Here is a 22337-nt window from a genome sequence, read left to right on the forward strand (position 1 = left end):
TGTTTCCTTCTTTTTTACTCTACCTGTTTTGCAAGCAAGAAACTAACAGAAATAGTTGTTCGCCGCATTTTACTCGCGAAAGCTCGGGAGGTACTTATCGAACTGTACTGCTGTAGCTAGTAGCTCGGCCAACTTGTCGACCTTGACAGAGCCGGCTTACACAGGGCGGCACACCGCACTGCGCGAATGTTTAAAATATTGCATTGCCACCTGAGACGATAATGACATCACGAAATAACGTAGAAGAACGGAAACTTATAAGGATAAGTTCGCCCATTTTAATACAATAAATATGTTAACTAAAGCATTTATTACGAGAATCATAAGTAATACATAGGCAAAGGGTTAGGTTAAGACATATGTAGGTAGGGTAGAAAAGGGGTTTCAGTCGATGTGTGGAAGGGCGGCACCGTCGTCGAACCCAAGCCACCAGGCGGGGGACTTAAACCGGTGGCGTGTGCCTCGGATGCACATGCTGGTGGCACGTATAACGGCGTTACTGATCCTGCATCTCAGCCAGCCCAGTACAGTACTTAGAGATCGGTTCCAACGTTGAGATATGGTTTCTGCCATATGTTTTATAACGGAGGACATTTGGGGTGCATAGACGCTGTCAACAGATGTTACAAGTGGTGTGAAAGTTGCATGTCGCATTTCACAGGCCGTGGAATATTTTCTCTGTTTTTCGTCTTCAGCTGATTTTAGTACAGATGTCACGGGTCTTGAGAGGTAAGAAGGAGCGTCAGTGTCGACGACACGGATATCAAACAACGCCAACAAATACAACAAATAATTTTGATTAACCATAAACTTAATCGACGCTCTTCTGATATAAACCGCGAATAAACTTAACAAGCCTTGTACGCCCGTACAAAGTTATCGCGAGAGTCGAGCTCACGTAGTTGTACGCAGTGTGTAACAGATGGCGCTTTTTTGCTGACATGAAGATCGCAACGGGCAATTCATATGCATGCGCTCATCCATAGTTTATATCTATGGTCCCTGGTTGTTTTGAAGCTAGCTTAAACATAAGTGACATTGAATATTTTAATTCAGACTTCGATTACAAAGAATAAAACGTTTTCTAATAAAATATTTCTTTATTTGTAAGTTCGTTTACTAGGTTCTGAATAAAACTTTTTCTAATAAAATATTTCTTTATTTGTAGGTTCTGTTAGTTACGAAATTATATTTCATATTTAGCAGTGACTTTTCGGCGAAGTAAAATATCGTGAGATGAGAGAACCGGACATATCCCAATCCCACCAAAAACATTCTGTAAAAAACCTGGCCAAGTCTCGATGGAGCTGCTTGTTTATCTCTAAAAAGTAATGAAATCTAGACAAAGTCGTGCCAAGTCTAAGGTTCCTTACTGCGATTTCTTTATTATTATAGTTAATGTTGTGTGACTTGGCCGTTGAAGGGTAAAAAACCAGGTGCTCCATGACACCATTGCACCAATCTGTCGCCAGAACCGCTACCCATTGACGATGGAAAATTGCCACTTGGAAAACGTTGATTCAATAACCAGTCAATTGTAGGCTTGATAAAGCTGCGTATTTCAATAATACTTATGTATGGGCGAGCCTAAAACAAACACTTCTTTTTGGTGCAATGGCAGATTGGTGCAATGGTGTCATGGAGCACCTGGTTTTGTACCCTTGTGTACCCTTCAACGGCCAAGTCACACAACATTAACTATAATAATAAAGAAATCGCAGTAAGGAACCTTAGACTTGGCACGACTTTGTCTAGATTTCATTACTTTTTAGAGATAAACAAGCAGCTCCATCGAGACTTGGCCAGGTTTTTTACAGAATGTTTTTGGTGGGATTTCACTTCTTTTTGTAGAAACGTGGGCATATTGATTTATTTATTAGATTTTCTTATTTAACACATTTTTTTTCTTTTTAGGAGTAGTTTTTTTATTATTACAAATCTTTCTTTTCTTTTTTTCCGGTTCTGATTCTTGTACAGTAGCAACAGTTTTTCGTATTGCCCATTCATTAAATCTAATAATTAAATAATAATCAGTAATCCGTCACTAATCATCATATAATGACTTGGCAATCGCACATAATGCTTTACTCGTACCGTACTCGTAAATATGTGTAATGCTCAAACTGCAATTAGCGCTAGCGTTATGTTCAATTAGAATTATTTTTAATAGGTGACGATGATCCTTTTGTCATTATGCAGCCGTGCGATGGCTAAGTCATTATACGTATTACAAATTAAAGATATCTTATTGATACGGTTTTAACACCCCCTGGCACTGATTAAAATAACCGACTTGGTTTCACATTACATCTCAAAACTTTTTTGTAGTAAAAGCGTTGCGAGACTTGCACCTTTTTACATGTAATGTGTTTGATGGGATCTCATCTCTTTTTGTAGGCAGTCCTTCTTTTCGGGTACTCATACCCATACTATGTATACACATATCATAACTAAACATATCTTCATTCATACTCACATCGTACATCGTATCGTACCTTTACTTTACCTACTATTTGTAGGAACTGCAACAGTAACTTTGTAATATCATATATTTATATGGGATTACAAACTTACTTATGCAGTTCTTAGATCTTTAAAACGTGACTGATATTGCAATATTTTTAGGTTTTCCCTTTATGTGGCCATTAAACCCTAACTCTGTACCAAATTTCAGCTCTCTGAGTTTATAGGAAGTACTAGTTCTATTCTGATGATCATGAGTGAGTTTCATAAATGCGAAACTTTGCTTTCGCTTAACTTCGGAACTAAATGACTTACAGACTTGAAATTTTGGATTTTAAGTATGTGATTATAGCTTACTGGATGACCAAAATTTCTGCGTTCTGGTCTTATCCAGAGGTTCTCAAATAGGGGCCTGAAAATGCGGCGAAATGGTTCCAGTAAAGGATGGTACGGCAGTGTTTGCTTCGCGCTCGACTTGGCGGGGGCACTGCCGTGCCCCCCGATAAGGCCTACCTACTTAGGCACTATTTTTATTCATATTCATATTTATTATTAATAATGTACACATACATTACAAGTCAAGTTTACAATGGGTGAAATATATCCCAGATAAAATTACAGTTCTATTGCCCAATTTCTACCCGATCTACCCGGTTTTAATAACTGTTGGACTGCACAGATTAGGCAGTACATAAATGAGACTCGTATCTTGTTTGGTACTAAAATTACAGTTGTATTGGGCAGATTCTTAAATAGTTTTAGCAGTTTTGTCAATCGCAGTGACTTTTTAGTATCTGAGATATAAAAACAAGTGTGTTTTAAAAAGAAAACTAGTGCCTGCGCTAAATCAGAGGATTGAGTTGACGAGCCGACACCACCACCAGGCTCCGTTTAGTAAGCCGTGGTAAAAAACCGGAACAAAAGGGATTCAAGTATCATGACCTTTAGTGTCGTACTATAATCACGTGACCAGTGTTGTCAGCATAGCAAAAACCATAAAATAGCACTGGCGCGCCCTCAAATCCCACGACTCTTCTCTTTCCGCACAGACTCTAGTAATAATAACCAAAACTATTGTTAACTATATTAACTAAATTGTTAACCACCAAAATTTTGCTACACCCTTTCCAGGGTCCATGTATTTAACATCTGTACTATGGTATGCAAATAAAGATCTCTTATCTCTTAAAAATAAAAACCTCCCAACGAGCAGAGCGTAGGGTCCACATCTCCATCTTGATCGATCACAATCTTAAAATTGAATCAAGTGGGATCGGCGAGCACAGTGCAAGTGCTATTTATCCATACTAGTACTGTAATATCTTAATGGATTTGATCAGATTGGTGAAAAATTCTTCCCGTCTGGACTGGTCTTATGACATTCACATATAGCTCGTCAAGCAAATCGTGTCAGTAAAAAAAGGCGCGAAATTCAAATTTTCTATGAACCGATATCCCTTCGCGCCTACATTTTTCAAATTTGCCGCCTTTTTCTACTGACAAGATCTGCTTGACCAAGTATAGCTATAAATATATTACTGGTTATTAAAAAAAAGTGGTATTATGCACGGATAAATAAATAAAAAGACGACATTATAATAAACTTACACGTTTATTATCTACTTACAGAATCTTTGTTTTTTAAATAAATTAAATTATTACAAAAAAAGGCATTTCTACAGCCCAACAATTTACATTTTCTTTACTTCTCCAATAATTTCTAGAAAAAATTACGACTAGTATAATTTTCACTTTAATGGCCAAAGTATTTGGAAATATTCATATTCTATAAAACATTTAATAAAAAAAAAATCGGCAGTGATTTTTAACATCAGTTAGGTCTACTACGAAATAAATATTCTATATTCTTATAAAATATTAAATTAGGATCCTAATGATGTGTACCAATATTGCTTATAAATTTCTTTTAAATTTATATTGCACTTAAAAGAAGACATTTATAACCTAGACTTTTTAATACACATTAAATCTAAAATAGCGGTATCACTAACACTCTTTATTGCTTAATTATAATATAATATTACTACATAGTAATAAATTCATTTATATGGATGTGGTAATACTAAGGATAAACTATACTATAAAAAAATGTTTATTATTTTTGAAGATTTATAAGCCTAAATGCAGTGAAGTTATTTATTTCAATGTTTTCAAATTGTTACGTATTATTTCAATTAGATCAAGTTATCAGTAAATAATATCTTTTGTAAGTAGTTTTATCTGAAAGAAGTAAAATATTATGCATTTATTAGAATAGGGGTTATTACAAGTATCCCTTTGCCGTGGAGTCAAGTTTAACGTTTCCTGAAATATCGAAACTATCGTTTACAAATAAAATAATCTACAATAAGAGTAAAAAAACTTTTTACACTGTTAATCAACAAAAAAATCGGTGATTCATGGTATTTTTTTGTATAAATTTAAAATTCATTGGTATTGGTGATCTAACCTTTAAAAAAAGTAAGAAAGAAAAGAACAAAAAAAAGAGAAAAGAAAAAAAGAAAAAGAAAAAAAAGAAAAAGAAAAAAAAGAAAAAGAAAAAAAGAGAAGAAAAGAATGGAAAGAGAAGAAGAAGGTAAGAAAGTATTACTCCTTATGAGTTCGGCGAAAGGGCAGACATAATAACCTCTTTAAGGGCTTATTACATCTACAGTTCTACACGATCGTCCGGCACTTTTTGTAGGGAGGCAGACCGGCTTTCCGACAAAAAGTCCCCATAGACCGTGTAGATGGCCTATCCAGACGGGGACAATTTTTCGCCAATCTGATTAAATTGTCCGATCAAATCAGGCCGTGCGGACTCATACGCCAATTTGGCCACTTACACCAATTTTAATTTTATGGTGATATGGCCCCAACCACGAATACTAGCGCCACAAATTGGTATACTTGCGTCCGCGCCCTATTTTATTGGCAATATCGGTCATAATCGGCGGTTGAATTCGGCGAGCGTAATGCCGGCTACATACGTAACGATACATCGTTGCGATAAAACTGTGCAGTCCGACTGTGCAGATAAATCGAACCGTGTGTATGACAAATCGTTGTCGATTATCGTAACGATTTGTCATACATACGGTTCGATTTATCTGCACAGTCGGACTGCACAGTTTTATCGCAACGATTTATCGTTACGTATGTAGCCGGGGTAATTGGCATTTGAGTCCGCACGGCCTGATTTGATTGGACAATTTAATCAGATTGGCGAAAAATGGTCCCTGTCTGGACAGGCCTGTAATAAGCGCTTTATGACATAAATCTTCAAATCATACTGTAAGTATACATTTATTGTTTAATTCGGTAGGTACTGTTAGCTGTAAAATTAAATAATTAAAAACATACATATTTATTATGACAGATCGAAGGTTAGAAATCTTCACGATTAATAAAATATTTACATTTTACTCCTACACAATTCCTAAGATTTCACAAAAATATTAGTATCAATTAAATTACTTTAAAAAATCAGTCATTTTAAGCACAAATAATATTAAACATTAGGTACCTACTATAATAATTCTGTCCTAAATCGTCCTGTTCGATAGGAAATGGTTAATCTTGTTAAATTTGCTAAAATAAACTGTGTTTTCTTTCCCTTCAGATAAGATAACCATACCCGTATGTCTTAAAAAATAACGGACACGCCTTGTGCGAATTATTTTGTGCGAAATTCAAGGAATTTTGGACCCGGGTATGTCCTTAAACTACGTCCAAACCAGCGGTGGTAGGTCCCGCAAGGGGCCGCCTGGTTTGCTACCACCCTCCCGCCGGAGTCAGGCGCCAAGCAGCCTTGCTGCGTTTCGTCTATGAGCGGGAGTACCAGTGCCTTTGGGGGATGATTTGCTGTCAGTTGTGTTGCATAATGCCGGTTTTTGGATCCTTGAGTGACGTCGGGCCGAGCAGCTCTCGCTGGAGGGTAGCGGGATCCGAGGCACGGTCTTGCCGGTGGCCGACCGCAGGAAGCTGGGGGCCCAATTGTACGACAGCCACGTGCGAGAGGCTGCCCCGCCACCTAGCGAAAAATCCTGGAATAGCTCCACCGTGCCAGTTGGCGACTGGACGGGAGGACCCGGTGGGTTATTTCAGGGGGGCTCGGGCGTCCCCGCAGTCTCCAAGTGAGCTCCTCATTGTCCGGATTAGCTCAAGTGATCCAATTGGTAAACGCAACACCTCGACAGGCATTTTTTCACCCATCCCACACTCCACAAATATGAAAACAAAAAGAAAAAAGAATAGGGTTAAACACCGGCTGCACTTCCTCCCATTGAAAGTGCACCTCACCAACATCAGGGGGTTGCACTCAAATATCGATCCGGTCCACCACCATCTTGAAACCGATAAACCGCACCTATTCTTTTTGACGGAGACGCAAATCAAAACCCCAGCGGACGCGTCGTACCTCAACTACCCAGGCTACTCACTGGAACATAAGTTCAGAGCACGTGCTGGGGTCTGTGTGTACGTCCGCGATGACATTTGCTGCAAGCGTCTCCGTTGCTTTGAGGCTGCCGGGTTTTCCACTTTGTGGATTATGGTCGACTCGGGCTCAGAGAAAACTCTGTATGCCTGTGTCTACCGATCGCACAGCGGAAACCAGGAGACAACTAGGCTCTTTGACCACCTTACTGAGATGGCAGATAAAGCCCAACAGCGGTACCCCGCGGCTCAACTCGTATTCCTTGGGGACTTTAACGCCCACCACGAGGAGTGGCTGTTCCCGTACAAGAATACTTGCCACGCTGGGAGGGAAGCGCGCAAATTTGCTGTATCCCTAAACCTTACCCAGCTGGTAAATGTTGCGACGCGGATACCGGATGTTACTGACCATACACCCAATTGCCTTGACCTTCTGCTGACAACTGATCCAGACAGGCACTCGGTTTCGGTCTCAGCTCCGCTAGGATCGTCCGATCACTGTCTGGTGAAATCCGTGTCGATCCACTCTCCTCCTGATCTCTGCCCTAGGGGCACGAGGAGAGTATGGCGATACGAGTCAGCGGACTGGGATGAGATGCGGCATTTCTTTGCGTCTTTCCCCTGGCAGCAGGTCTGTTTTTCTTCGGGTGACCCCTCGTGTTCTGCTGAGGCTGTTGCGGATGTGATTCGGCAGGGAATGGAATATTTCATTCCGTTCTCCGACCTATCGCTCGATCACAAGACCCGAGCATGGTACAATTCGGACTGTGCTCGAGCCGAGGCTCTTAAGCAGTCTGCATACCAGGCTTGGGTACTAGCCCGCGATACCAAAGCTGGAGCACAGAGGGTTCGCGCGAAGAAAAAAGCCTTTAACTCAGCTGCCAAGTCCTGCAAACGGGTGCTTCGAAAGGCTCGATTCGACCACGTCAGTCGAATAGGGGCCAAACTCGCCTCCTACCCTCCTGGTAGCAAGCGGTTTTGGTCCCTGTCGAAAGCGGTCGAATCCAACTTCTGCCGACCCACATTGCCACCTCTGCAGAAACCTGATGGGACACTGGCCCACTCCGCGACAGAGAAAGCTAACTTGTTTGCTTCTCTGTTTGCGAGCAATTCACGTCTAGATGCAGGCTCAAAACTTCCACCTACGCTACCTCATTGCAGTTCCTCTATGCAGAGAATTGCTATACATCAAAAAGAGGTACGCCGAGCTCTGCTGAATCTTGACGTGAATAAGGCCAATGGACCAGACGGTATACCTGCACGTGTACTAAAGCAGTGTGCGCCTGAGTTGTCTCCTGTACTGACACGCCTGTACCGCCTCTCTCTCCAAACAAGAACGGTGCCGAAATCCTGGAAGCTTGCAAACGTGCAGCCAGTACCCAAGAAGGGTAGTCGTGCTGATCCCTGCAATTACCGACCAATCGCCATTACCTCCATGCTCTGTAAAGTCATGGAAAGGGTACTTAACGGCAAACTGCTGGCATACCTCGAAGCAAATGATCTGCTCAGTGACCGTCAATATGGCTTTCGCATAGGTCGGTCTACTGGGGATCTTTTAGCGTATGTCACGCACTACTGCGGCGAGGCCATCGAGAGGAACGGTGAAGCGCTTGCTGTTTCACTGGACATCTCGAAGGCCTTTGACAGGGTTTGGCACGCAAGTCTCCTTAGCAAGCTTCCTTCTTACGGCATCCCTGCTGATTTTTGTAGCTGGCTATCTGATTTCTTGAGTGAACGGTCGATCAGAGTAGTTATTGATGGCTGCTCTTCGGACCTCATGGCCATTGACGCCGGTGTTCCTCAGGGGTCTGTTCTCTCCGCAACCCTTTTCCTGCTCCACATTAACGACATGCTGCAACCCAGCATTGTAGGTTATGCAGATGACAGTACGGTTGTTGAGAGATATTTGGCTAGTGCAGGGGACAGCAGGGAGGATATACGTTCACAGAGAGAGGCCATGGTTGAGCGAATGAACTTGACCCTTAGTCTCGTTTCCCAGTGGGGTGATGACAATCTGGTCACGTTCAATGCCTCCAAAACGCAGGCGTGTCTATTTTCCGCTAAACGGAGTCCATTCGACCTGACTCCTTCTTTCCGGGGTGCATCTGTACCTATTGCCGACAGCCTGGAACTCCTCGGCATGGAGCTGAGTTCAGTCCTCGGCTTCGGCAGCTTCATTGAGTCTAAAGCACAAACTGCGGCCAGAAAGCTGGGCGTCCTAAATAAGGTGAAGCGATACTTCACACCTGGACAGCTTCTAACACTTTACAAAGCTCAAGTCCGGTCGTGTATGGAGTATTGCAGCCACTTGTGGGATGGCTCAGCTAAATACCAACTCGCCGCTTTGGACTCAGTGGAGCGCAGAGCCAGGAGGATGATTGGCGACAAGAAGCTAACGGCTAAGCTTCAGACTTTGGCCCATCGGCGGAAAGTCGCCAGCCTGTCGGTATTCTACAGGTTGCACTTCGGGGAGTGTGCCCAAGAGCTACACGAGCTCATTCCACCGTCCCCATTCTACCATCGGACTTTTAGACGCACGGCCGGTTTCCATCCTTACTTGGTAGATATTCCGCCAATTCGCACTAAGCGCTTTGCTTCTACTTTCCTTATGCGCACTGCCAAGGAATGGAATTCCTTGCCGGCGTCTATATTTCCGTGCTCTTATAACCCGGCAACCTTCAAATCAAGAGTGAACAGGCACCTTCTGGGCGAGCTCGCTCCATCGTAGGCCACGTCTACGCCTCGGCTAGTCTGTGGCCATGAGTAAACCCATGCATAATAAAAAAAAAAAAAAAAAGGAACATTATGATCGAGCAAAATACGTGCCGTCGAAAAGTATCCAAAATAGTGAAATTCTCATAATTTTGTATGGGAAATAAAAAAAAACAATTTTGTTTATTTCTTTCGAGAACTTTTCCAAGGTTTCGGAAACTTTATGCATCTGTATCTGAAAATTAATGTCAATTTTTAATTTCTAACTATAGTTAAGTTTTTCATGAAGTAACGTTTGATAGGAAACTGATTATAGGCACTACTCCTTCAAATTAATAGGCCTAAAAGTTACAAAGCCCCAGCGAGAAAATAAATAACCTTCTGAACCTTTTATATCGAAATGATAAAATGAAATCCTTATGCAGTTGGCATATGACTTTAAAATCATTTGTATTATATTAATGTCACGTAATGGCAAAAAAAAGGACACACCTCATTATTTTAAGAATTTTGTCCTTGACAAATTGCTTAAGGCTTTTTTATATTACAAATAATAGTTTTCTTACGGATATTTTACTTTACGAGTGACGATTGCTTTAAAAACCAAAAAACTATCACTAACCCCGAATAACGGTTACAAAATTCAAAAATCGAAGGTCAACGCTCGACGCTGGTTGGCTGGCGTCAGCCAATCGTAAGGCTGTCAGATCAAGCGCCGCGCAGGGTATAGAAGGCGAGAAGTGACAGCGACCATGCCGTGTGTTTGCTGACGATGCTGACGTGAGCTGACGAGTACATGGGTGTGAGCTCGTCTGCGTGCGCCGTGTGAGGTCCTCCCAGTGTGTGGAATTGGAATATGTCGCTAACCTGAAAGGAAAAATATATTTAAAACCTCAAAAATATCTTCAAAAATTTAATGTAGGTAATACACAAAAACATTTTCAGGGGTGCTAAGATTATCTAAGATTATCCTAATTATGTACAATTTGACAAAGTGTAGGTACCTCAGCTAAGAAATATATTATATCAGGTTGCTTTTTAAAAAAAAATATTTAATAAAAAAAAGAATCCGTTGGTTGCAGAGCCTCCTGCCGAACAATTCTGTATGCTTAATAAGTTTCGGTCAAAAACGTTTTGGAAAACTGGCGTCTTTTCTGTGGACAACATGAAAGCTAACGAATTGGGTACGTTTTACTGAGTCTTTTAATATAAACATACCTTGAAACCTTTAAGGGCCTGACAAAAAAATTAGAATTGATGGTCCATTTATTTTATGATTTCCACAGGAAAGTCGCATAACATTACCTTAACTCTTACCTAGCAGTAGTAGTAAAACACTTTATTGTACAAAAAAACAAAACAAAACAGGAAAAATAACATTCGTCATTAGTACAAAGGCGAACTTATCCCTTTAAGGGATCTCTACCATACCTATACCTACTAAGAAAGTTTCTGACCCGTCTGTTAAGAAAATTATTTTTGATACAAAGTCAAACTCAAGAACGTTGCGTCATTCAGTGACTATCTCTTCTTCTTCCTCGCGTTATCCCGGCATTTTGCCACGGCTCATGGAAGTCTGGGGTCCACTTGACATCCCAAGAATTGACGTAGTCACTAGTTTTTACGAAAGCGATTGCCGCCTGACCTTCCAACCCAGTCGGGAAACTAGGTCTTATTGGGAAACTAGGTCTTATATAGTCTGGAGTGACCAGGGCCGTCTTAAACTATGCTGGGGCCCTTGGGCACATAAGAATTTGGGGTCCTTTTGGAAATTAATGAAAACTAATTAAACTAACATTTTGAGGATGGGGGCCCTGGGCAGGCGTACGGCGCCCGCGCCCCCCGCCCGCGCACATCGTCCTGCCCCGTCGCCCCCGCACCGCGCAGGCAAGGACTCATTTAAGCGGTTGGTCTATAGTCTGGAGTGACAGATTAGTACCTCGTTCCACCCGTATCGGTTCTTGGCCTGCACGATGGCCTCGTACACGGCGGCGGGCTGCAGCGCCTTCAGCTCGTGCGACACGCGGTGCGTCAGCGAGCCGGCCGGCGCCGGCGCGGGCAGGACGACGTCGTGCCACCGCCCCGGCTGCTGGAATGACTCGTTTATCTGCAAAATAAAAATATAGAATAGTTATTTGTTTTACAAGGAGGCAAAGTTGTTCTTTAACCGCTCGTGCTAATATTGATACCCGAGCAAGCGAAAGATTCCGAAATTTAATCACGAGCGTAGCGAGAAATGGAATCTTGAGCGTTGCGAGGGTTTTGAAAGTACGAGGGTTAAACAAAATTTGCCCCCGAGTGAAACACAAAATTTTTCACCACACCAATGAGCATTGTTGAGCCGAACGGAGCCGAGTTTGCCCGAAGGGTGCACCCCTGGTGGGACTTGTACTCACCGCTAGCTGTCGGTACAGCAGCCTCAGCTCATCTAGCGGCGGGTAGCTGTCCACACTAAATGCCAGCGTATAGACGCGTGGCGCGCGAGCGGCGGCTACGTGAAGCACTGTTGAGCCGAACGGAGCCGAGTTTGCCCGAAGGGTGCACCCCTGGTGGGACGTGTACTCACCGCCATACATACTGTACAGTACTCACCGCTAGCTGTCGGTACTGCAGCCGCAGCTCATCTAGCGGCGGGTAGCTGTCCACACTAAATGCCAGCGTATAGACGCGTGGCGCGCAAGCGGCGGCTACGTGAAGCAATGTTGAGCCGAACGGAGCCGAGTTTGCACGAAGGGTGCACCCCTGGTGGGACGTGTACTCACCGCCATACATGTACAGTACTCACCGCTAGCTGTCGGTACAGCAGCCGCAGCTCGTCGAGCGGCGGGTAGCTGTCGACGCTGAAGGCGAGCGTGTAGACGCGCGGCGCGCGCGCGAGCGGCGGGGAGGTGAACCGCGCGGGCCCCGGGCGCCCCGACACCTCCACGTGCTGCCGCGCGCGCCCCAGGCTGTTGTCCGCCACGCAACTGAAATCAGATTGCTACATGTTAGATGTTGATTAAGACAAAATCTATAGGTGTAACTCATAGGGACAGAACACTGTCCTCAGTATTCATACTCTGGACCACCGGAGGAGCTCTCCTTCATCCCACAACCCATGCAGCCGCATGGCTGAACACACTGAATGTTAACATATGACTTTATAATTATTTTGTTGTAATTTTAATTGTTAATTGATTGCCTATATTTTATAGGTGTAGGCTGTACTTGTGCCATATACTAAATAAATAAATTCTTGCGCCCGCACCTCCATTATCACTAATATCGGTCATAATCGGCGGTCCGATTCGGTGAGCCAAATTGGCATTTCGTCCGCACGGCCCGATTTGATCAGAAAATTTAATCAGATTGGCGAATAATTGTCCCGTCTGGACGGGGCTTATGTTTCAACTGTACCACAGAATAAATAATAGTACTAGGTACAGTTCAAGTTAAAGTCAGGTCCTTCAGTGACAGATCCAGGTGATTTTGCATTTGGTTGGTTAATCAATTATTATTATTATTTATTATTATTACAGAAGCCACGCGCGGCTTATGGCTAGCCACCAAAATTGGTGTGGAACGGATGTACTTGTCGCGGATCGGACGGATCGCGGAGTGAGCCACGCCTGACCGTACCTATAGTTCCCGAAGTCCTCTGGCTGCACGTTGGCGATGAGCAGCGTGTGGTTATTCCCTCGGGCCGCCATCGTCACCCGCTCCGACGCGCTCAGCGGGAACGAGTTCTGGTACCAGGATACCTGGAAATAAGTTGAATTTTATAATTATATTTTGCGATTTCATCGAAGCTGTTCAGCGCCATCTAGCGTGGTATGAATGTCGATTACGGGGTCAAACAACTCGTACTTCTCGTATAGTTCGCAAGGTAGTCATCATTGAGGTGAATGAGACACAGCTCACAGAGTAAGAATGTGACTATAGCGCATGATATCAAGCTAAAAAAAATCTTGATCAAACTTTTTGATCCTTGCTGTTGGCGGTTCAACCTGCTATCGGTACGAAAGAACACAAGTTTCAAAATCTCGCTATCATTACATGATTTTGTTGTTGTGTGCGTGACTTAAACTCTTATGCCGAAAAATTATGCTATAATTATAGCAGAAAAACAAACCTCGCCTTAATGTCCACACAGCCAGCACGCTACACAACCGCTTCGCTCTGTACTCTCCCCTGTGTGAACCCAGGATCTCTCCACCATGATCTCTGGGGGATCTGGAGGGTAAACTATTTAAAAGTGAAAGCCCACCTCTGCCGGGGGGTCAGCCAGCATAGTGCACAGTAACTCCGCTCTGAACCCTTCCCCCGTGTGTACCCAGGATCTCTCCACCGTAATCTCTAGAGGATTTGGAATGCAAATTGAATCAGAGTGAGAACCCACCTCTGCCGGGGGGTCGGCCAGCACGGTGCACAGCAGTTCTGCTCTGAATCCTTCCCCCGTGTGCACCCAGGATCTCTCCACCGTGATCTCTGGAGGATCTGGAATATAATGTAAATTATTAGAGCAGTGTTGTGTACGTTGAGGACTGAGACCAGTGGGGTGAAACTCGATCTTTAGGACGTTGGGATACCCTCCTCCAATTGAGGGGGGATTTAAATCTTCTCGGGGCAGAGGTGTGCGGTTGGAGCCGGTAAAGGTTTATTTGACGTTCATAAGCGCATTGTAATATGCCAACTTGAATAAACTATTTTTTATCTTATCTTTTATCTTTATCTTTCCCGGCTCGTATCGGTTCGGCTTAGCGTTTTTACGCAGGGACCGAGTACCGGTATATTCTTCATATAAAGATAAAGATAAAAAATAGTTTATTCAAGTAGGCATATTACAATGCGCTTATGAACGTCAAATAGTTCTAGATGTATCATATTGTTCAAAATACTATCTATAACATGTACAAGTGTCTATACTGGGTCAAGCAAATCTTAGCAAATCTTGTCAGTAGCAAACGGCGGCAAATTTGAAAAATCGTGGGTTAGCAACACTGTGTTCGAATAATTCGAAAATTGCGTGTCATCTGTGTTTTATCTGTGGAATGTGGATCGCGAATGACAGCCATCATCATTGTTTACGTTCGGAATCGATTCTAATTCAAGAGATATTTCTGCTGAGTTACCATTAAATACCAATATATTAAATAAGATTGTGCTTAATCAAAGCTAAGATGCCTACAATGCCTACAGCGCCAACTGAGGACTCTAATAAAATATTAAAATCCAGTAGGACATCTACCTGCTGAAGCAATGATTTTAATCATACATTCTTGTTTAACGGCATAGTCCACTTCTAATTTTATTTTGAGATCTTTAAATTAGTTAATCATTTTTATCAACAACACACACCGCTTTTAAATTGTCCGTCCATACCTATTAATAACAATTTCAAACATTTTCAATAGAGAATCCGCAACTGACAATTTGAATTGACGTACGTAATAGGGCGCGCTCGGCGGAAAAAAAATTTGGTTCGATGTACATTGTACATTGCTGCTTTTCTTAGCGCAATACTACTCTTTGAGTGTTGCCCTACTTTAGTTTGCTTTACATTGCTACTGACAAGATTTGCTTGACGCACTTTATATATGCAGATTTGCCTCCCTTCCCCACACCCCGCCCGCGCGGCCCTCTAATTAGTTGACACCTATGACAGATGAAATAAGACATGCACCTAGACGCGTGTGTGCACCGCGAACCTGGTGGATTTGAGATACTTACCTCCTGGCGCTCCTGGCCGAGTCCTCTGTGAGGATCCCAACTCCCGTAGAAAGGTTAGTGCTGTCTTGACAAACTGACAAATATTATCCCAAATGTGTAGGTACCTACTTGTCCCGTTCTCAAACACTTATGTACTTACATAGCACTTGTAGCTGGAACTCCGTGACGATGGGCGGGCCGACGCCGTTGTCGACCGTGCAGGCGTACCGGCCCGAGTGCCGGCGCTCCAGCCGAGCCAGCTGCAGCTGCGGGCCCTCGCCGAGTCGCGCCGTCGCGTTCTGCGCGGTGTGGGGCTGAACACGTGGAGACTCGGCTAAGGTACCACTCAGGCCTCACACTTACATAGCACTTGTAGCTGGAACTCCGTGACGATGGGCGGGCCGACGCCGTTGTCAACCGTGCAGGCGTACCGGCCCAAGTGCCGGCGCTCCAGCCGAGCCAGCTGCAGCTGCGGGCCCTCGCCGAGTCGTGCCGTCGCGTTCTGCGCGGTGTGGGGCTGAACACGCGGAGACTCGGCTAAGGTACCACTCAGGCCTCACACTTACATAGCACTTGTAGCTGGAACTCCGTGACGATGGGCGGGCCGACGCCATTGTCGACGGTGCAGGCGTACCGGCCCGAGTGCCGGCGCTCCAGCCGAGCCAGCTGCAGCTGCGGGCCCTCGCCGAGTCGCGCCGTCGCGTTCTGCGCGGTGTGGGGCTGACACGGAGACTCGGCTAAGGTACCACTCAGGTCTCACACTTACATAGCACTTGTAGCTGGAACTCCGTGACGATGGGCGGGCCGACGCCATTGTCGACGGTGCAGGCGTACCGGCCCGAGTGCCGGCGCTCCAGCCGAGCCAGCTGCAGCTGCGGGCCCTCGCCGAGTCGCGCCGTCGCGTTCTGGGCGGTGTGGGGCTGACACGGAGACTCGGCTAAGGTGGGTCCACTCAGACAATTACATAGCACTTGTAGCTGGAACTCCGTGACGATGGGCGGGCCGACGCCGAGTCGCGCCGCGTTCTGCGCGGTGTGGGGCTGAAGACACGAAGTCTCGGCTAAGGTACCACTCAGGTCTCACACTTACATAGCACTTGTAGCTGGAACTCCGTGACGATGGGCGGGCCGACGCCGTTGTCCACGGTGCAGGCGTACCGGCCCGAGTGCCGGCGCTCCAGCCGAGCCAGCTGCAGCTGCGGGCCCTCGCCGAGTCGCGCCGTCGCGTTCTGCGCGGTGTGGGGCTGAAGCAGACACGTACTATTTGAATACACTTTTTTATTTTTATGATTTTTATCCAACAACAAGAAAATACATAGCAGAAGAGCTATTTTCTTTTTTTTATTGCACGTAACATTTTCAAGAGTAGACCGACAATTGTGAGTAACGAAGCAGTACTGATGATGGACGGCACGAGTGTGAATGGGGGGCTTTAGACATGAGTCCTCCTTGTAAGTATATGTTGTACCTGTATCAGGAGAACCCGCTCGAAGACTTCAAAGTGTTAAATGATGAAATTACCAATTTATGCCACGTGACGCTGGGCACCGGGTTGCCTGCCGCGCGGCACTCGAGCACGGCGGCGCCGCCGCGCCGCGCCGCCGCGTGCCGCGACTCGGGCGCCGGCCGCACGCTCGGCGGCACCAGCACCTCCACCGTGTGCACCTGGTCGCGCGCCACGCGGTCCGAGATCTGGCACACATAGTCGCCTGCATCCTGTGGAAGAAGTGTTACTATTGTAAAAAAACCGGCCAAGTGGGAGTTGCACTCGCGCACGAAGGTTTCCGTACCATTACAAGTACAAATGTTTATTTCTTAGAATATGGTACAATGATGGTCAAATTACAATAAGTGCGTCTTATTCTGCCCCTATCGGGGTAGAAATATTACAATTAAGTTGCTATACCTATCCTATTTATAGGAGAAGTTTTTTATAATATAAACTATATGTATAATATGTAGAGATGCCCCGAATAGTGCATTTGGCCGAATACCGAATACCTAATATTCGGCCTCTCTCTCGGTCGAATACCGAATATTCGGCATTCGGTTATAGATATATATAACACGCAGACGAAAAGTAGGTACCAACACGAAATCCGTAACATGAGTTAGGGAAATATTATTAGAGATGCCGAATATTCGGCATGACATGCGAACCTTTTGAGTAACAATTATTATGAAAACTTTTCGCCAACAAAGCACAACGTTTTCTAAGATATATTTTTGTTGAACAGAATTGAATGTAATTAGAGTCAATCAAATCAGACCCATGATAAAAATAAAATAGGTATTTTGTAATCAACAAATACTCAAAAACGTTCCTTCGTATTTAACTACTTTCCAAGAATACGTTTTAAATATGAAATATACCTATTTTTTGGTTATTGTTTGAGTAGTTTTTCTTTTTAGGTAGGTGCAACAGATATTCGGTATTCGGCCGAATAGTAGGCAACATTCGGCCGAATACCGAATATTCAGCAAAGTGGCCGAATAGGCCGAATACCGAATAGTTGCCGAATATTCGTGGCTACTCTAATAATATGTCCCTAACTCATGTAACGGATTTCGTGTTGGTACCTACCTTTCGTCTGCGTGTTATGGATATATCTTATAATAAACCCATAAAAGCTGTGGTTTTAAACACGGGTTACGAAAAAATGGGGGCATCGGATCCGCGTAATTTAGATGTTTATCTAAAAATACATGATTCCCGCGGGGTACGTTCCGAAATACTTTTATCATGCAGGCAAAGGCTTAATAATTCATAAACGGTGTTTTGTCGAATTCCGATAGCCTCGGAATTAATGCGTATAAATACAGAAACAGAATTGAAATTGCAGGAAAGTTGAGGTGAATTATTAGTATTATTACCGACCTAATAAATGCTCGGAGCAATGCTGAGCCGAATGGAGCCGAGAATGCCCGAACGCTCTAGTTTCCTACCCATGTTGTAAGAATAATAATATGTTGTTGTTGTGGTGAAAAATATGTTGTTGTGTGCGTGATACCTACTCCGTGTCGATAGCTAGAGTTGCCGGCGGCACCCTAGGTTAGGTTTTTTATAATGTGTTTATATGTATTTTTTAGGGTTCCGTACCCAAAGGGTAAAACGGGATTACTAAGACTTCGCTGTCCGTCCGTCCGTCCGTCTGTCAGCAGGCTGTATCTCACGAACCGTGATAGCTAGACAGTTGAAATTTTCACAGATGATGTATTTCTGTTGCCGCTATAACAACAAATACTAAAAACAGAATAAAATAAAGATTTAAATGGGGCTCCCATACAACAAACGTGATTTTTGACCAAAGTTAAGCAACGTCGGGAGTGGTCAGTACTTGGATGCGTGACCGTTTTTTTTTTTGCTTTTTTTTGTTTTTTTTTGCATTATGGTACGGAACCCTTCGTGCGTGAGTCCGACTCGCACTTGCCCGGTTTTTTTATTGTTTTGTAAGTGTTTTTATATTTTACTTTTATATTCATATTATAAAAACCCTAGCCTAAGAAGAATGATGAATAAAAGAATAAAAACTACCGTGAGACACAGAATATTAAATATATTAACGGGTCACTCACGTATTTGAAACAAACACGTCGAGCGTTTTTCGAATTAAAATACGTGAGTGACCCTATCTTAGTATATTTAATATGTACCTATACCTATAATAGTTACCTACATACATACTTAATGCTGCATCAGTCGGTAATTGGGTCACTGAATTTGTTTAAACGTAATTATTTCATGATGTCCTATTAAACAAACTTAACAAACATAAAATAACAAATAAAACTGGTTCATATGAAATTTAAATCGAAATACCGCTAGAAATACCTGGTTAAACCGTGGCTATATTGGGACACACGGTGTATAAAATCCTTTGTATTGAAACTTGTATTGGAGTCGACATGCGTTGTTTGCCAAATACATACAACGGGCTTAATTTTGTCGCTATCGATACCAAATTATTCTGTACCAATACAGTCTTGTGCTAACTGAGGCCATTTTCGCGTGGTGCAAAATTAAATGGAAATTGAATAGGGCTCTTAAAATTGCGACCGGAGCTTGCAATGCTCAATGTTCAGAAATCAGGCACATTTTACAAACGTTTATTTAGTTTCACCTGACCGTTGTCTGTTTGTCGGTCTGTAATCAAATCTTACAGCGGGGAAATGCCGCCAGCATCCTTGGTACAATGCCTCAGGGGCCTATTTTAGATTTAAGCTAGTTATTAATTTCGTTTAGTTGTACCACTGTATATATTATTGTATGTAAATAAATGATTTAAAAAAAAATCTTGCAAGTTAAATTTGATCCACTTCCCGGTCTCCGATTGAGCTGTGCATACCTACGTAAGTTGTGAATGTCAAATTGCGGGCATTTTTCTCTGTCACTCTAATTACGCCTTCATTGGAGTAAAAGAGAAAGATCCCCGGAATTTGCGAATTTCTGTTTTCGCGGTAGCCCCTCTGTTCCCTGTTCCTTCAAGCGTCTTTTGGTTGGGCTTAGTTTAAAAACCAGCCAAGTGTGAGTGGAATCGCGCACGAAGGGTTCCGTACCATTATCAAAAAATCACGTTTGTTATATGGGAGCCACACTTAAATATTTTATTTTATTCTGTTTTTAGTATTTGTTGTTATAGCGGCAACAGAAATACATCATCTGTAAAAATTTCAACTATCTCTAGCTATCACGGTTCATGTCTGGTGACAGACAGACAAACAGACGGAAAGAGAGTCTTAGTAATAGGGTCCCGTTTTTATTCCTTGGAACAGAGATGCAACGGATAGTTGTTTGGCCGGATACCGGATATTCGGCCGATGGTCAGGCCGAATATCGGGCCGCCGAATATTCGGCAAGCGGAACTATACCTACCTCATTTAGGTTTTACAGGTGCGCAATCTGCAGGTTTGACCTGTTTCCTAGTGAACGTTCGCGCGGACTCATTTCTAGGTTCGACATGAGTGCGCGTGCAAGTCAGTGGAATGTTTAAATTGTTTTAAAATAACAAACAAGTACGATTATGATCAAGACTGTTTCTTAAATCCAATTAGTTTACTCCAAAATCAAGCAATTTTTTTACCGGATTATTTATTTATACGAGCCTAGACTGTCCCACTGCTGGGCAAAGGCCTCCCTCCTCCCTTTCCACGTATCCCGGTTTTGACCCGTCTCCCACCAGTTCCTATCAAAGGCGTCCAGGTCATCTCGCCAACGCCGTCGAGGTTTGCCGCGACCCCGGGTTTGATGTGGGACCCAATTGGTTGCTGTTTTTGCCCACAAGTCATCCGGCATACGGCAAACGTGTCCCGCCCAGTCCCACTTCACCGGATATACCGGATATTCACTTCACTTCTCTTTACCGGATAGTAACCGAATATCCGGTACATCTCTAGTGCGGAACCCTAAAAACGTCAAATCTCGCATCATCTGTCAGGGCAGCTTATCCTCCCTGTTAGTAAACTACTATACATAATCTAATACTAAACGAGCAATTCTTGTTTATTTATATATTTCGGGGACCTCAGAAACGGCTCTAACGATTTCAATGAAATTTGCTATATGGAGGTTTTCGAGGGCGATAAATCGATCTAGGTCTTATCTTTGGGAAAACGCGCATTTATGAGGTTTATATGTTTTCCGAGCAAAGCTCAGTCTCCCAGTTATTACTTATTGATATTAGGGACATGACATAGTATGGCGTGAGTGGCGTGACCACAACTCTAATGCCGTTACCTAATGCCTGTTAATCAAAGGTATTCTACTTTTATTTGCCATTAAATAAATTGATTCGGCCCCGCGACGGCCGTAAACTAAAAAATGATTTTCTTTTGAGCGCACAATCTGAAATGAGATCAAAATGGCTGATGAAAGGGGATTTGATTCGGATCATTTAAACCTTCAACAGTTAACGGTTTTATGGACTGACATTATGTACAGTCGCTATCAGATATATTGGAGCGGCCAAGGTGTTCACAATATCTGAACAAGCACTCTAACGCTTTGACAATATTATAGAGGCGTGTTCAGATATTTGTGACCACCTTGGCCGCTCCGATGGGACTGTACCTACGGAAACCCTACCTAAGGAAACGTACGAACGTGTCTTGTTATTTCAGTCAGTCTCGGTACAAAAAGTATTGAGGTTGACTGAAGTAGCATGATAAATACGAACGCTTCCGAGAAAAAATGAAGGAAAACAATTATGCATTATATCTGTATGATTAGGTAGTTAGGTACCTATATTATATACTATATAAAAAGCGATTCTAATAATATTATTACCTTGAAGATTAATAATTTACATTAAAATTAGAAATTGAGATCATAATATAGACAAAAAACCAAAAGTTGTCTCTTTTTTCGCGTCGCACGGAACCCTAATAATGATATTAAACAGTAAACAGGTTATACTCATACATAAAGAGTACAAAAAATACTTACATATTCATTTCAGTACCTATGAATGAATCTATTATTGTTGATCGATTTAGCTAAGGTATAGTGTGTAGCTTTCAAATAGAGCTCGACGGCTAATCCTATTGTCTATTGTTAAGTAAAACCGCACGTGCTACTTACCTGCAAGAAAGGGTCTATAGCAAGGTAGGGCTATGAGTGGATCAGAAGGTTGTAGAAGTGAAACGCTTGTTGCTATGTACAAGAATGGATAATTTATTTACAAAATCACGGTATATATACACAATTAGAAGAAAAGCAAGAAAGAGAAATATTTATAATAGAGTGAGATGGAGAATAGTAGGTGCGCGGGCGCGGGCGTGTGCGAGACCGCGCGCGCGTGTCACTGCGCAGGCGCGGCGCGTGCCGCGCTGTAATAAAACTGAGTTCGCCGGCGGCGCGTGTCCTTTCGCTCGCCGGCCGCTGTGGAGTCAACATCGTGTCGTCGGATCGCCGTGCCTCGCTCCGCTGCTACGTGCTCGCTGGTTGAAGACACGACGAGATCGACGAGGATGCTGCGGGCTCCGGATATTACACTGTCCTTCTCAGGACAATATAAAAGTGCTCTTTTCTGAGCACGCAAC

At 43.5% G+C, this 22337-nt stretch overlaps 1 protein-coding gene across 1 annotated transcript in view; it reads right to left on the minus strand.

The window, feature by feature from the left end:
• Window positions 1–9695: 9695 nt before the first annotated feature.
• The window catches only part of LOC134677586 (limbic system-associated membrane protein-like), a 322342-nt gene continuing 309700 nt past the window's right edge, over window positions 9696–22337 (minus strand). The window contains exons 7-13 of the mRNA XM_063536064.1: window positions 16821–17015; window positions 16390–16543; window positions 13991–14088; window positions 13231–13352; window positions 12398–12578; window positions 11552–11719; window positions 9696–10479 (exon numbers count right to left, since the gene is read on the minus strand). Coding sequence (XP_063392134.1) covers window positions 10321–10479; window positions 11552–11719; window positions 12398–12578; window positions 13231–13352; window positions 13991–14088; window positions 16390–16543; window positions 16821–17015 — 1077 coding nt within the window. The 3' untranslated portion in view covers window positions 9696–10320. The remainder of the gene's footprint in view (window positions 10480–11551; window positions 11720–12397; window positions 12579–13230; window positions 13353–13990; window positions 14089–16389; window positions 16544–16820; window positions 17016–22337) is intronic.

Source organism: Cydia fagiglandana, chromosome 26 (assembly GCF_963556715.1).
Source record: "Cydia fagiglandana chromosome 26, ilCydFagi1.1, whole genome shotgun sequence".
NCBI classification, from domain to species: domain Eukaryota; kingdom Metazoa; phylum Arthropoda; class Insecta; order Lepidoptera; family Tortricidae; genus Cydia; species Cydia fagiglandana.